The sequence below is a fragment of the Rhinatrema bivittatum genome, chromosome 2 (genome assembly GCF_901001135.1).
Source record: "Rhinatrema bivittatum chromosome 2, aRhiBiv1.1, whole genome shotgun sequence".
Classification (NCBI taxonomy): Eukaryota; Metazoa; Chordata; class Amphibia; order Gymnophiona; family Rhinatrematidae; genus Rhinatrema; species Rhinatrema bivittatum.
In genome coordinates this window covers 107,718,358-107,735,365 of record NC_042616.1, presented here as the reverse complement: position 1 = coordinate 107,735,365, position 17,008 = coordinate 107,718,358, and the positions used below count along the sequence as shown (strand labels likewise).

Below are 17,008 nucleotides of genomic sequence, written 5' to 3'. Positions count from 1 at the left end.
CTGCTTCAGGGCAGAGGTGAACTGAAACAGTCTGTCGGCGCATCCGGACTTGGCTGGTTTCCTAAAAGGGGTTAAACAACTCCGACCTCCCTTAAAGCGGCTGGTCCCCCTATGGTATCTCAATCTAGTGTAGGACGTCCTAGCAGGGCCTTCCTTCAGACCACTGCGCAGTCTGTTGCTACGCCTAACACGAAAGATTGTATTCTTGGCGGCAGAATGCTCTGCTCTTCGCATCTCTGAACTATAGACACCATCTTGTCAGGAACCATTCCTTCGATTTTACTCCAGGAATAGTACAGCTTTGCACTGCCCCCTTCTTAACAAAGGTAGACTCGGAGTTTCACCTGAACCAATCCATCTCCTTACCGTCCCCGGATAGACGCAAGGGCACGGAAGACTACTGCCGCCTTTGCCATATAAACGTCTGTAGACTTTTTTAGTGCAGTACCTGGAACATTCAGAACCTGTGTGCAAGACAGATGGCTTGTTTATTCTTCACTGGGGAAAGAAACAGGGTGAAGCGGTTTCACGAGCTATCCTAGCTCACTGGATCAAGGACATAATTAAGGGAGCTTACGTAGAGGCAGGGAAGCCTTTACCCTTCAGGTCAAAGCTCATTCTACCAGGGCCCAGGCAGTATCCTGGGCGGAAGCTAAGCTACTATCTCCCGCCGACATCTGTTGAGCAGCAACATGGTCCTCCTTACACACCTCCAGGTTCTACGGCCTGGACGTCTAGGCCCGAGAGGACGCAGCCTATGCAAGGGTGATGCCAACTGGACGACAGGCAGCCTCCCGCCCCGTTTAGGAGTAGCTTTGGTACATCCCATTGTTTGTGAGTCCATCTGGCTGCACTAGGAAATGGAGAAGTTATCTCATAATTTAATTTTCCTTAGTGTAGACAGATGGACTCAGCATCCCGCCTACGGCTGCCCATGAGAGGTGCCAAGGAATCGCCCATGAGGTGAACCTTGATTCCATGTGATTACGGGTAAGCCGTTGTTCTATCCCTAGTTCAGGGAATCTATAGTATTGCTGAGATTCAGCGCTTATATTGGTTGAGTCCAGTTGCGGTCTCCAGTTTTCAATCAAGTTGCATCCAAATTCTAATCAAGTTCTTCAATAATATGTCCACAATGGCTTTTTGAAGAAAATACTGAATGGCTGAGGTCACTGCAGGGTTATATCTAGGGTGAAGTCAGCTTTGAAACCTGACTCAGTCTCCATATGCTAGCAGGGGAGCACATAACCCATTGGTACTGAGTCCATCTGTCTATACTAAGGAAAACGAAATTATCAGGTAAGTAATTTCTCCATTTCTCTCACCTGCTGACTGTACACTAATAAATGCTCAAATCAGTGTGGTCTCTTAAGTGGGGGAAGGGTTGGAAACAAGAGGTTCTCCGTACAAGGAAGCAAGTTAAGGAATAAGGCTTTACTCAGCAACCCAGGAACATCACACTGCTTCCCTTTCACACATCACATCCCTGTATGACTGGGCTGTAAAACACTTAACATCAGCAGCTAAAAGAGATTTTTATTGAAAGAAATTGAAAGAAATGGGATATCCCAGGAGAATGCAATAACTATGAAGCCAATTCTGGAGCAGTCTCTGAGAACATTAGTGCTACAGTACATTAAATAGATCACCACCTTCAATTTATACACCAGTGAGTTAATTTGTTTGCATAATATTTTCTCAGTTGGTTAGCATTATTTTATTTCATATATGTTAATAAGATTGAATTCTAAGTCAATTGATTTCTTGTAAATTTGAACCAGAAGGCAAAAACTAAACTGTGAACTCATTTTTTTGACCTTTAGAATACTTTTTAGCATTTCTGCATTCATTCTATCATTTCAGCAGCTTTGGATATTTTTAAAGGTCTAAGTGCTATTTAATTGTTCTTTCTTCATTGATATTTATTCACTGTCACTAAAGTAGTCCAGCTTAATAGGAGTCCAGCTTTTTAAGGCACCCTTACATGACTCGGGAGATAACATTTTTTGTGGCAGGTCCTCAGTTTTGGAATGCACTCCCAGATGAAACTAAGGCAATTGAGTGTTTTCTGACTGTCAGAAAGCAGGTGAAAGCTGCTTTTTTTTTTTTTTTTTAAAACAGGTTCAGTATAATAGGACTATGTTAATTGCCTGTGTGTAAAAAGTCAGTTACACTTTTTATTATTGTATTATGTCACCTGTGAAGGTTATAGACCAAATCCGGTTTTAGTGTATCTAGTGTTTTGGTGATATTTTATTGATATTTGTGCTTTAATTATGTATGTACTATAACCTGCTGAGTACATTGAATTGTATGGGATGTAGATTTTGTAAAAAAATTTTAAATCCTTTGTTTTCATGAGAGATTTTATCAAATGCTGTTTGAAAATCCAGATATTTTCCCTTATCCACACTTGTTTACACCTTCAGAGAATTCTAATTGTTCAGTAAAGTATAGCTTTGCTAAATTCATGCTGGCTTCTCCCCATTAAGCTATGTTTATTCATATGCATAGTTATTCTGCTCTTAAAAATAGCTACTAGCATTTTCCATGACATTATTGTCAGGCCCCTTGGTCTGTAGTTTTAGGTCACTGGGGCCCTTTTTTTTTTTTTTTTTAAAGTTAACATTAAATTGACTACCCTCCAGTTCTCAAATTGATTATTATTACTGATTTGATCTTGTCAACCATATTGTTTGCTTTTTTTGGAGTAAGCAGAGCACAGTGTTCAAGAAACTTAAAAAATTCAAACCTGTAGTTAATACAAATTAAATAACAATAGAAATGGTGTCTGTATTATGACTTAGACACACATGATTACATGTGTGCTCTGGTATTTATATGTATTAAGAATCCTAGAAAGTTTGCTTTATAGAAATCTGTCCATATAATTTATTTTTAAATGGTAAAGTAGTTTGGAAAACCAATTACAAATATGTCTTTCAATTTGTAGGTTACTAAGGCTGTTGGCTGAGTTCTCTCGAAAGAGCCAAAAAGTAGACGGCTCATGACTTCTGACCAGGACACTAAAGTTGTGGCTGAACCGCAGGTACAGCAAGTACAAGAAGTAAAAGATAGTTCTCATCTAGTAAGTACTTTCAAATGTTTACAGATTCTTCAAACTATTCATAAGTTTTGCCATGCTGGGTCAGACCAATGGTCCTTCAAGCCCAGCATCCTGTTTCTAACAGTGGCCAATCCAGGTTACAAAAATCTGTCAGGATTCCTAAGTTCAGTACATTCTGTGCTGCTTAGCCCAGGCACAAGCAGTGGATTTCTCCAAGTCCACTTTTAATGGTTTATGGATTTTCTTCCAGGAAGTAGTCCAAACCTTTTTAAAACCCAGCAACACTACCAGCTTTTACCACATCCTCTGGCAACAAATTCCACAGTTTGATTATGTATTGAGTTAAAAAGTATTTTTTTCTATTTGTCTTAAATGTATCACTTTAATCTTTGTACTTTTTGAAAGGATAAACAACCGATTCTTGTTTACCCATTCCAATCTGCTCATTATTTTATAGACACCTATCATATATCCCCCTCAATCGTCTTTTGTCCAAACTGAAGAGCCCTAACCTCTAAAATATATATATATATATATATATATATATATATATATATATATATATATATATATATATATATATATATATATACACCGTATTTTTCGCTCCATTAGACGCACCTGACCATAAGACGCACCTAGGATTCAGAGGGGGAAAATTAAAAAAAAAAAAAATATTGTGCTAAACCGGCTCTGCGTCTGGGCGTCTTATGGAACAAATTAGGGGAGTGCATAGCTTTTTTTTTTCTCCCCATTTTGTTTTCGGGTCTGGGGAGGGCCATTTCGGTCCACTCCCCAGATCAGAAAACTTTTCTTTCTCTGGGAACCCCCAAAACCCCCCCCCCCATCCCAACCCTTTAAATTAACAACCCCCACCCCCCTGACCCCCCAAGACCTGCCGACTTAATTTACTGCAAACCCCCACCCTCCTGACTCCCCCAAGACCTGCCGACTTAATTTCCTACAACCCCCCACCCTCCTGACCCCCCCCAAGACCTGCCAAACGTCCCTGGTGGTCCAGTGGGGGTCCAGGAGCGGTCCGGGAACGATCTCCTGAGTGTGGGCCGTCGGCTGCCAGTAATCAAAATGGCGCCGACGGCCCTATGCCCTCACTATGTCACTGAGACCGACCAATAGCAGCGGTCGGTCTCAGTGACATAGTGAGGGACGTTTGGCAGGTCTTGGGGGGGGGTCAGGAGGGTGGGGGGTTGCAAGAAATTAATTTGTTAGGTCTTGGGGGGGGGTCAGGAGGGTGGGGGGTTGTAGGAAATTAAGTCGGCAGGTCTTGGGGGAGTCGGGGGGGGGGGGTTTGTTAGATTTTTGTTTGGGTTTTTTTTTATATTAGCTCCATAAGACGCACATACATTTTCCCCCCACCTTTGGGGGAAAAAAAGTGCGTCTTATGGAGCGAAAAATACGGTATATCATTGGGTACTAAATATAATCAGAGAAGGTTATCATCTAAATTTTATAAATCTCCCACCTATTCCCCATGTACCTTCTCTCCGAAGTAATTAACCCATTCATCATATCTCCAAGAAGAAATAAAAAATCTACAAATCCAAAGATCCATTCAAAAACTTCCACCATCAAAACAAAATCAGGGATTCTACTCCCATTATTTTCTCATTCCAAAAATGTCCGGAGGCCTTCGTCTGATCTTAGATTTACGAAACCTCAACAAACACATCTAAAAGGAAAAGTTCAAGATGACCTCTCTCAAGAACATACTACCCCTCCTACAACCAAACAACTGGCTATGTTCCATAGACCTGAAGGATGCTTACTCCCATATACTCATGCACACTTCTTCCTGGTGCTATGTTTCCAAGCTCTGAACAAGCACTATCAATACAAGGTCCTACCCTTTGGCCTGTCTTCAGCCCCAAGAGTATTCACGAAATGTTTAGCGGTGGTGGTGGTGGCTCACCTCAGACAACTTTTGATTCAGATCTTTCTCTATCTGGACGACTGGCTATTAGTGGCCTCGGATCCAACCACTCTATGAGCACACACGATCCAAATGATCAACTGTCTACAAACATTGGGTTTCCTGATAAATTACGAGAAATCATATCTGCATGTGACGGGGTCTATGTCCCAAACCCGACAGGTCAGTTAAAAACCCCGGAACCAAAAATCCGAGGGGGGGGGGGAGGGAAGGAAAACACAGCGACACCGAGCCAGGGAAGTACCCTAGTTCCTTCCCTCGGTTGCTATTTAGACAGAGGACCCACAGGTATGGGAGGTTAAGGGTGGAGTTCTAGAGACCAATTCTTGGCTTCAGGAGGAGGGCCGAAGTGAGGGTGGGACTCCCCCAAGCCAATCTCCTAGCAGAGGAGGAGGAGTTTACTGAGTATAAGAGAGACTCCCTAGCCCAGCAGTTTCAGTCTCCTGCCCGTGACTGAGGAAGAAGGACCTTGCTACCGGCTGCTCTAAAAGTCTGGAACTTTGGTGCTCCTACTATCATGGAAAATGGCCGGCGTAACTTCAAAGAAGGTGAGCCGGTGGATAAAGACTTTGTTCACTATTTGGATTTACCTACCTAAAAGGACATTGTTTCAAGAAAGACTGCCAGCGGGTGGTTGTATCTATTGGGGACAAGTGGAATATCCCAGAGATACAGTGTGAGGTGGCAGTTAGGCCCATGGGGCCAGACTTTTGAACTTTGTGAAAACATATGGAACTTTAGTTGGATGTTTTCTCTGACTGAAAAGGCAAAGTTAAAGATTTAAAGATGAACTTATTGATGCCAAATGGCTAACCTGCTGGTTCAATGGGGAAGGTACCGGCCTTCCAAGCAGGCAGGAGCCGGTTCACATCCCGCCTGGAACTTGTAAAAAGAAATCATTTATACATTTTCCATTGAGTTTTCAAGTGCTTAGGAAACAATCGCCTTTGAGACGGGACCCTCCAAAAGCGAACCTGGGTGTATCCTCATGAGAAAAAGCGTGACACTGCAACCAACCCAAACACTACAATTCATTGGAGTGCTCATCAACACAATGGAAAAGAGGGCCTACCCTTCCACAAGACAGAATCCAAACTCTCTCCTCACTAGCTCAAAAGTTATACAATCAATCCCATGCTTCGGCATGTCAGATCCTCCAATTGCTGGGTCACATGGCAGCGGCGATCTATGTAATTCCCTGCATGAGACTACACATGCGCCGTTTGCAGTGGGGCCTAAAAAATCAGTGGTCACAGTTCCTGCAATCCCTCTACACCAGAATAAGACTTACCACACAAATGTACATGGATATTCAGTGGTGGATATCTCCCACCAACCTATCCTCGGGAGCTACCTTTCGGTTGCCTCCACATCAACTGACACTCATGATGGATGCCTCCAGAAAAGGTTGGGGAGCCCATCTGTTCGATCTGAAAACTCAAGGTCGCCGGTCTCCACAAGTGTACTTACCCGATCAACCTCCTGGAACTTCGTGCAATCTGGAGGGCACTTCAAACTTTCTCTTCTCAAGTTCAAGGGAAAAGCCTCATGGTTTACAGACAGCCAAGTCACTATGTTCTACATAAACAAGGAAGGAGGGTCAGGTTCATGGACACTGTCGAAAAGCTCTTCAGATACTTTTTTGGGCAAACGCAAACGGAGTGTCACTTCAAGCTACTTACCTGCCAGGACTGGACAATGTCACGGCGGATTGCCTGAGCAGAATATTTCATCCACACGAATGGACCTTAAATCGGGACGTGGCTATGAACATTTTTCAACGCTGGGGCTATCCGGCAATCGATCTCTTTGCCATGGGGAACAATTGCCAAACTCAAAACTTTTGTTCCATCTACCCCAGCAGACTTCGTCACACTCCAGATGCCTTCCTCATTCCATGGACAGAGGGCTTACTCTATGCCTACCCTCCCATTCCGCTAATCTCGAACGATTCAGAAATGCATTCAAGACATAGCGGACATGATCCTCATAGCTCCAGCATGGCCGAGACAACCATGGTATGCGTATCTCATACGTCTATCCATACATCCACCAATTCCGCTAAAGAACCACCCAAGACTATTAACTCAAGAAGGAGGCTTCCTCCTCCATCCAATGCACCACTCCCTCCATCTGACAGCATGGAGGTTGAAAGGCAAGTATTGAACCATCTGGGCCTCCCTTCACAACTGGAGGACATACTAATTACTTATTTGAAACCCTCAACCAGACGTAACTATGCGGGAAAATGGCATTGTTATGCGGAATGGTGCAAGCTACGACAATTAGATCATTTCTCATTTACAGCCACCCAACTTCTGGAATACCTTCATACACTCTACCTAGCTGGTCTAGTGTCCACTTCAGTTCGAGTGCATATCAGTGCCATCACAGCTTTTTTCTCGTAGATAAGGAGCTGAATTAGCCATGCTGTATGGCTACATCCTCCGTGCCACTTGGTGGCAGAGCTCTCTAAGACTAGCAAAGTCTTTTAGCTAGGCGCTCCCTCCCTCCTGTATGGTAACAGGATTACCTCAGGCACCTCAGTCAAAATTTTTCCGCGCAACACAGTGCGCGGAGCTCTCTATTTATCCTCACTATACTCAACAAAACAGTTATTTCTATATAAAATCCTCTTGATAAGGAAGGAAAAAGATGAACATAAACACATATCAATATAACCCCCCCCACACACAAAAAAACTTCCTCAAGCTGCCCTCACGAGATTGTTCAGCATCTCGGGGCACTACCTCCCCCCCCTCCCCCCCAAACCTACTTGATGCTTAACTTCGTCCCCTCACTTACCCCCCCACCCCCGCTTTACCCAGGCTGGCACAGAGTAGAGACTGGGGGATGGGCGGCGCTTTGCAGCCGTTGTTTTCACTTACTGGCTGCTAGAAGACAGAGCTCCAGGGTTAAATCGGCTCCGGGATATCCTGCTCTGCTGCGGCGCTGAAGACTTGTCACTTACACAGGCGTGCTGCCTCTCGATCTCAGAGGCCAAAAATCAATGCGGTGGCGCCGGAGGATTGGCGCATCACTGATGCGAGTCGGAAGGCGGGCGCATCGGAGCAGGAGCCAAAAGGCGGGCGCGGGGGAGCCGGTGCATCCAACCGCTAGCCTCTGCACCGACACAGCCGGAGCCCCGAGCCGTCGGCATACGCACCGGCTCACTGTGGTCTTGATGCAGATTTCAGATGCCCCAGACCATCCAGGACACCATCGAAACCGCATGCCAACAGATGAAGCGCTACAGTCTTGAGCACGACCACAGAATGTGCAGAGTCTCGGCACAGACGCTGGGCGCACCACACCTCGTTGGGATGCCGGAAGCGCCTCACCATCGACGCGGGCACCAAGTGCACTAAGCCATAGGTGTGGGCGCCGGAGCATGGACGCAAGTGCAGAATTCGCAAAAAAAAAAAAAACCTACGATAATGAGGCATGCAATTCGGCACACCAACCGCCTGCTAAGCTCATAGCATTCGCAGCAAAAATAAATAAATAAAAACAAAAAAAACCAGAACCCACCTTATACACGCCAAACCGCCCACATGACGGATTGCAGTGCAACTGTACGCGAGGCCATCCAGGGGTGATGCGCCCGCCTACTCACCGGTGACACTTGCAACTGTGTAAAAAAACAAACCAAGAATGGAGTCTAGCACCAAGGCGAGCCGGGTCACATGCTGTTCACTGACACCAGCCTCTGTCCAGTTTCACGTCAGGCTTCTGACTATACCTATGGAACCAGTACCCTACTATAAAACTCCAGTCGATGGCCTTAATGTTAAGGTCCTCTGGTGCTTTTTGTTCCATCGCTCCCTGTTGGTTCAATCGACAACGCGAACGGCTAGTCCTTCCAAGCCACTCCACCGATTACCGATAAGGGATCACAGGATGACTTCCACCCCCCCCCCCCCCCCAAATAAAGATAATTAAATACAAAAGTACGAGACGCATGACACATTGCGTCTAGGATACTCGAGGCCTCCCTTCAGACCATCGTGCATATCTTTCCTAGTCTATGGGTTCTAAAACCATATGGCCAATGGGCCTCTGCAGACGGCACTTTTCCTCCTCCATGCCATCCCTCTAAAAAGGATGGTGGCACTTCCCGGACTGTATTCCGAAGGTTTTGCTGTATCTTCTAAGGTTTTAGCAAAGGCCCAGACAACCGAACGTCTTCCAGGGTGGCATTCAACCGCCATAAGAGACTAGATCCCCTACGTATGGAATGCTTAACATACAGTTTAGAAGCCCTTTCCCAACTTCAGTTCACTGAACCGTTCACAAGACTTAAAGAACAGGAAACAGCAACCTTTTTTCATTAACATCTCATCAGCGTCCATCTATATCATGATGTTAATTTTCTACGTCTGCCCACTGCCGAGTATTAAAAAGACCTTAAGCCTCATTCATATTACAAGCCTCCTTCTCACTAACCATTGAAGCAACATACTAATCAACAACAGGAGCACGTCAGCGTGCTGTGACGCCTCACCAGCTGCTGCAATCGCCGATCCTCAACATGTATATTAAAAAAACCCCCCCAAAACCAAACAAAAAAAAAAACCCCCCAAAACCAAACAAAAAAAAAAACCCAAGGAGGTTTTTTGCAATCATAAGGCTGCCATCATCACATCTGGGATGCAGTCTGCCCACTTGTTTTCATCTTGAAATGGTGTCAAAAAGGAAAAGAAGAAGAGTATTTCGAAATAACTTCTCTCAAGTCCATTTTCCTTTCTTCATCCATAGAGACTTGCTATGGCTACAAAAAAAAAAAGGGGGTGGCTCTGTTCGCGCATCCATGCACCCTAGTTCCTGGTTTTCCCTAGGTTTCCGGGACAATAACCACTTCCTATACAGGGTCTTCATTCGACCTTGCTTCTGCCCAGGAGTTTCAATGAATGCAGAGCAGTACTGACGCTGCCCCTCGTCGACAAGGAGAACAAGTATTCCAATCTCGACGATTGCTCTTACTCACCTCCAGTTCAACAACTCTCAGCCTACTTATCTTCGAAAGCTCATGCTGAGACCATTCCTACTTTTGCAGTTCATAAGAACCCACATTGCCAATATTCTACTCTGTATCACAGTACCACAGTAACAGCTTGCCAAATCCTGCCTGTTCTAGGACAAGAATGAGCTCATTTCTTCACCCATTCTTGCTCTCCATCAAACAGAAGAACCTGCAATGGTGGCTACTCCCGTTCACATTGTCGACAAGCTCGCATCTCCGACCATTCAACATTACGTGATATTCACCATGGACGCATTCCCCACGAAAAGGGGCAGCTCATTTGAACAATATTTCAAACACAAGGCCCATGAACTTCGTTCACACACATACTGCATATAAACCTTCTGAAGCTCAAGGAAGTATACACGCCCTTGGAGCTTTCAAGAAGTTCCCACACGGTCAACTCATCCTGATTCACTCTGCTGACTTTCTGACAATCAGGTCGATCCAGTATCGTCCGCTCGAGGATTGCCCGTCTGTAACGTGCTCGTAGCGCACAATTCGGGCGCGCAAGGCAATTCGGCGATACAGTCTCCAGTTTCACGCGTCCGTATCGCTTCTGAAAACAGACGCATAACCCTTTCCGCACCCGGCATGTAAATGAACGAAAAAGCTGTATAATGAAGGAATTAGCTATTCCCCTGCGATACTGTAACGGGCGCTGATATTATCTCCTCCGTAACCCGCTGTTCTGCCGCGGCCTTAACCTGCTAGTTTACCGCCTCCCCCTAGTAGGAGTTAGTGTAGTGTAGTGTAGGGTAAAAACATTGCTTACCCGCCCTGGTCCCGTCCGGTCTCCTGCAGCCCCGTCCGGACGGGACCAGGGCAAAAAAAAAACAAACGAAAAAGTAGCAAGGCTCGGGCCTGCTATGGTAAGTGTAAAAAGTGTAAAAAACAAAAAACCTGTGTGTTATATAAAAAAATAAAACAATTTTAAATACCTGTCGGAGGGCCGTGGGTCCAGGTGGGCGGCGGGCAGCCATCAGCGGCATCCGGTAGTCCCTTCTCCCTTCCTCCCTCCCCTGCCTGGATGAGCGCCAAAATCGCACGGGCGGGTCGGCAGCGGGGGGGCGGCAGCAGGATCCGGGAGCGGCGGGTAGGCAGCAGTGGGGTCCGGGGGGGGCAGCGGCAGCGGGGTCCGGGGGGGGCAGCGGCAGCGGGGTCCGGGGGTGGCAGCGAGATCCGGGGAGCCAGCAGCGGCAGCATGTTCGATCGGGCAGGCAGGTAGGTGGCAAAGTAAAGATGGCCGCCTGCACGGGAAAATCGTGCAATTGGCCGCTGAAGACGTGACGTCACGACGTTTGGCATCACGGGGTGTGACGTCACGTCTTCAGCGGCCAATTGCACGATTTTCCCGTGCAGGCGGCCATCTTTACTTTGCCACCTACCTGCCTGCCCGATCGAACATGCTGCCGCTGCTGGCTCCCCGGATCTCGCTGCCACCCCCGGACCCCGCTGCCGCTGCCCCCCCGGACCCCGCTGCTGCCTACCCGCCGCTCCCGGATCCTGCTGCCGCCCCCCCGCTGCCGCCCCCCCCCCCCCCCCCCGCTGCCGACCCGCCCGTGCGATTTTGGCGCTCATCCAGGCAGGGGAGGGAGGGAGGAAGGGAGAAGGGACTACCGGATGCCGCTGATGGCTGCCCGCCGCCCACCGGCCGCCTGGACCCACGGCCCTCCGACAGGTATTTAAAATTGTTTTATTTTTTTATATAACACACAGGTTTTTTGGTTTTTACACTTTTTAAACTTTTTTACACTTCCTGGTGCCTGTCATTTCAAATGTCATTTGAAATGACAGGTACCAGCGCACCCAGGTTACTGTATAGGCGCTGTTACAGCGCCTATACAGTAAAATGGGTTGCGCGGGCATAACCCTTTCCTAACGCTTCACAGCCGCGGCATGCATTTGCATGCGATTAGAGGAGAGTATCGGGGAGTTAGTGAAGAGAACTGTGCGTGCGGGGAGGAAGGGTGCGCCTGACACTACCTCACTGTTTTTACTGCGGCCTTACTGGATCGACCTGAATGTTCTCTATACAACAAAAAGGGGCATACCGGTTCATGGAACCTCTCATGCGACACAGTTCAGATTCTGGGTGGACCCACCAGGGATCCATCTTTCTATAAACATTGGTTTGCCGAAATTGCAATTCCACAGCGAATAACCTCAGTGGAATTTTTCGCCTAACGAATAACACCTAACTCCAACAGTGATTCAAAAGGTTTCTTGGTTTGCAGCCTCCCTGCAGTCAAGCTCTTTGCAATGCAGAACAACGGGTTTATAGAGAACTTTTACTCGACTTATACAAGACATTGAATTTGCTCCAGATGCCCTCATCAGTGGGTCACACAAACTACCTGTGCATTCCCTCCAATGCCACTCATCTCTCACACAATCCAGAGATGCATACTAGTCAGAGCGGTTCTGCACCAGCTTCCGTTCACATGGCCACAACAACCATGGTAACGTCTACCTACTACTGTTAATCCACTGCCCAGTTTTCACGGAACAATGGGCTATGTCGTCTTACCCAGAAAAGAGAACACTGCTTCCTCCCCTTCACTCCTCCCTACATCTCTCGGGGCGGAGTTTGGAGGTATCGCGTGCCAGCGCTTACATCTTTTCTTCTGCCATTCATAATTGCCATAAGAACATAAGAAAATGCCATACTGGGTCAGACCAAGGGTCCATCAAGCCCAGCATCCTGTTTCCAACAGTGGCCAATCCAGGCCATAAGAACCTGGCAAGTACCCAAAAACTAAGTCTATTCCATGTTACCATTGCTAATGGCAGTGGCTATTCTCTAAGTGAACTTAATAGCAGGTAATGGACTTCTCCTCCAAGAACTTATCCAATCCTTTTTTTAAACACAGCTATACTAACTGCACTAACCACATCCTCTGGCAACAAATTCCAGAGTTTAATTGTGCATTGAGTAAAAGAGAACTTTCTCCGATTAGTTTTAAATGTGCCCCATGCTAACTTCATGGAGTGCCCCCTAGTCTTTCTACTATCCGAAAGAGTAAATAACCGATTCACATCTACCCGTTCTAGACTTCTCATAATTTTAAACATCTCTATCATATCCCCCCTCAGCCGTCTCTTCTCCAAGCTGAAAAGTCCTAACCTCTTTAGTCTTTCCTCATAGGGGAGCTGTTCCATTCCCCTTATCATTTTGGTAGCCCTTCTCTGTACCTTCTCCATCGCAATTATATCTTTTTTGAGATGCGGCGACCAGAATTGTACACAGTATTCAAGGTGCGGTCTCACCATGGAGTAATACAGAGGCATTATGACATTTTCCGTTTCATTCACCATTCCCTTTCTAAGAATTCCCAACATTCTGTTTGCTTTTTTGACTGCCGCAGCACACTGAACCGACGATTTCAATGAGTTATCCACTATGACGCCTAGATCTCTTTCTTGGGTTGTAGCACCTAATATGGAACCCAACATTGTGTAATTATAGCATGGGTTATTTTTCCCTATATGCATCACCTTGCACTTATCCACATTAAATTTCATCTGCCATGTGGATGCCCAATTTTCCAGTCTCACAAGGTCTTCCTGCAATTTATCACAATCTGCTTGTGATTTAACTACTCTGAACAATTTTGTGTCATCTGCAAATTTGATTATCTCACTCGTCGTATTTCTTTCCAGATCATTTATAAATATATTGAAAAGTAAGGGTCCCAATACAGGTCCCTGAGGCACTCCACTGCCCACTCCCTTCCACTGAGAAAATTGTCCATTTAATCCTACTCTGTTTCCTGTCTTTTAGCCAGTTTGCAATCCACGAAAGGCTGTCAGTTTGCAATCCATGAAAGACTGTCAACTAGACACCATTTCCAGACAAAATGGTCCGACTACACTTTCTGAGGTACATCAATGGGTCTCAACCCATTGACTTTCCGCCTGAGCGGCTTCTCTCCTGTCTCGATTTGCTTGCATCACGACCTTGCTGCGTCCTCGTTGCGACCTTCTTCCAGCAATACAACAGCTTCTCGCATTCTTTTCAACGGACAAACCTATTCATGTCCTTCCTTAGTATCTAGATTCCTAAAAGGAATATTATACCTGCGTCCACCTTTGCATGGGACGCGGGTGCCGTGAGACAATGTACTTCTCGACAAGCCAAGGCTTGCGCCTTAAACCTTTGCCTACTTGTCACCTTCGCTACCTCCCATAGGAGATGCTTGTCTTGCTTTACTTAAACTCTTTAAAGATTGCCTTCCAACCATTATTTCACTATTCTCATCTTCACTTTCACCAAGGTGACCTTACACTCTGACCATGGAAATTCTGCCAACGCTTATTTCCAATTTTTCCACATTTACCACACTGTCTCCTTACCACCTTTCATCCAAGACCTCATGCAAATGCCAATGAGGAAATGTCTCGCACCTTGGATTGCAATCATGTGCTAGCATACTACAACTAGCGCACTCTGTCACCCAGTCAACCTTCACAACTATTTCTTTCGCTCTTCTAAACGTGCAAGGGTGCCCACTAACATAGCACTCCATCCTCATGGATATCAAGCTTTTTGCAGTTCAACCACAATACAAGGTCACACACTATATTTGCGACCCTAGGCGCATATTACATGCGAGCACTGTCAGCCTCGATGGCCTTTATCCATCAAACACTTTTCATAGACATTGATGCACCAACGACAGGTTCATCGCTGCACATTTTCGCATGCCACCACTGTTTGCAAACAGACGAGGATGATTCCCTTTGGAACAGATGGTCCTACAGAAGTGCACAAATACTGCCTTCATAGGAACTGTCCGCCACTGTTATCGTATTGAGCAAAAAAAAAATAATTAATTAAATGACACATACTGGCTGCTCAATACATCAGCTGGGGACTCCCATACAGCATGGCTAATTCAGCTGCATATCTACGTGAAAAGAGCAAGTTTGCTTACCGTAAACGGTGTTTTCAGTAGATAGCAGATGAATTAACCATGCTGACCCACCCACCTCCCCGGATAGTTCTAGCATACCTACCTTGCTTTGATACTGACTAAGAAGCCTGAGGTCATCCTGTCACCATACAGGAGGGAGGGAGCGCCAACTAAAAGATTTTGCTAGTCTGAGAGCTCCGCCACCTAGTGGCATGGAGGACGTACCCATACAGCATGGCTAATTCATCTGCTATCTACGGAAAAAAACATTTACGGTAAGCAAACTTGCTCTTCATAATGGTCTTCCAATTTCTCACCATTCTTTAATCTCCAGATCCATGCGGGGCATGCTGCATTTAAGACCACAGGTAACAAAACAAACTGTGCCATGGGATCTAAACGTTGTCCTAGAACAGCTAATGGTTTCTCCATTTGAACCTTTGCATTCATGCCACATAAAATACCTAACCTGGAAAACTGTATTCCTCGTTGCAGTCACATCGGCAAGGAGTGAGTGAACTTCAAGCCTTGGCTCACTATTCCCCTTACTTAGAATTTTACATAACAAAGTCACTCTTCCACTTCATTTTGCCTTCCTTCCAAAAGTGGTGTCTGTGTTCCATATTAATCAAACCATTTCTCTACTGATCTTCAAACTTAAACAAACTACTACACTCTTTAGACTGTAAAAGAACTTTGACTTATTATAAACGGAGAACACATTCTCCATCCAGACCATCTCAATTATTCCTCTCCTTTAATCCAAATAATCCAAATCAACCTGTTTCTAAAAGAACCATAGCAAGCTGGTTATCCCAATGCATTGAATTCTGTTATAAAAATGCTCTATTAAACTCGGCAACAAACCTAAAGCGCACCAAATATGTGCCATAGCAACATCAGTTGTCCATTTACGTAAAGTTCTGCTACTAGACATTTGTAAAGCAGCAATTTGGTCTTCTCTTCATACCTTCACGTCTCACTACTGCATTGACAAGCAGGAATCTTCAGACGCAACACTGGGTGCAGCAGTTTTGTCAAACCTTAATGATCATTAAGACTGTCTACTCTACTTGGGGGTTGCTGTCCTAGACTTATAAAACATTCTGTATGGAGACAACCCAGGAGCTTGGGACTCCCAGACAGCATGGCTAATTCAGCCCTGCTTACCATAAACAGTGTTTCTGTAGATAGCAGGATAAATTAGCCATGCGATCCCTCTCACCTCCCTTGGCAGTCCATGGCTGCTCAACGCCTTTTACCATACACCTCGCTTGGTTACAAAGAGACTGAGGAGAAACATGGAATCATGTGGGAAGACAACTGCGCAGATGCACAGAGTTAAAACTGTCACTACCTGAGAGAAACTCCGCCTACTTCCTGTTCGCATCCACGCTCCCAGACAGCATGGCTAATTCATCCTGCTATCTACGGAAACACCGTTTACAGTAAGAAAACTTGCTTTTTTGCCCACCACTGACATCAGTCTCTCTGGTCTATAGTTTCCTGGCTCATCCCTGGAGCTCTTTTTATTTATTTATTTTATTTACTATTTTTTCTATACCGGCTTTCATGACAGGTATCACATCAGACCGGTTTACATTTAACAGGGTGTACAATATACAAAGAACTCGAGCAACTATAACAAGTGCATGGTTAACGGAGATGCAGTTACAATAAAACAGGGAAGTACACAACTGGGAGTGGAGGAGGAAGAAGAAAAGAAAGATTAACTGACAGCAAATTATTTACAGAGATTGATATCGTGAATGAGCTTGATGACATAGTGTTGGTGAATGGTTTCTATTTGAACCCATTGTTAACAAAGTGTGATGTCGGTAGCAGGGATCAGTCGAAGTCTGGATTGGTTTTTTTAAAAAGCCAAGGTTTCAGCCTTTTCCTGAAAGTCAGTAAGCACGGTTCCTGTCGCAGGTCGGCTGGGATGGAGTTCCATAAAGTTGGTCCTGCTGTTGAGAGCGCTCTTTCCTTGAGGGATTTATGTTGAAAGGTTTTTGTGTGTGGAACATGGAGTGATTCTTTATAACAATCCC

The 17,008-nt window shown here is 45.6% G+C and overlaps 1 protein-coding gene across 5 annotated transcripts in view; it reads left to right on the top strand.

Moving 5' to 3' along the window:
* The window catches only part of LARP4B (La ribonucleoprotein domain family member 4B), a 521,092-nt gene that overhangs the window by 70,857 nt on the left and 433,227 nt on the right, over window positions 1–17,008 (top strand). For all 5 annotated transcript variants that reach the window (XM_029588536.1, XM_029588537.1, XM_029588533.1 and 2 more), the window contains one exon: window positions 2,954–3,088. In XM_029588536.1, coding sequence (XP_029444396.1) covers window positions 3,008–3,088 — 81 coding nt within the window. In that variant the 5' untranslated portion in view covers window positions 2,954–3,007. The remainder of the gene's footprint in view (window positions 1–2,953; window positions 3,089–17,008) is intronic.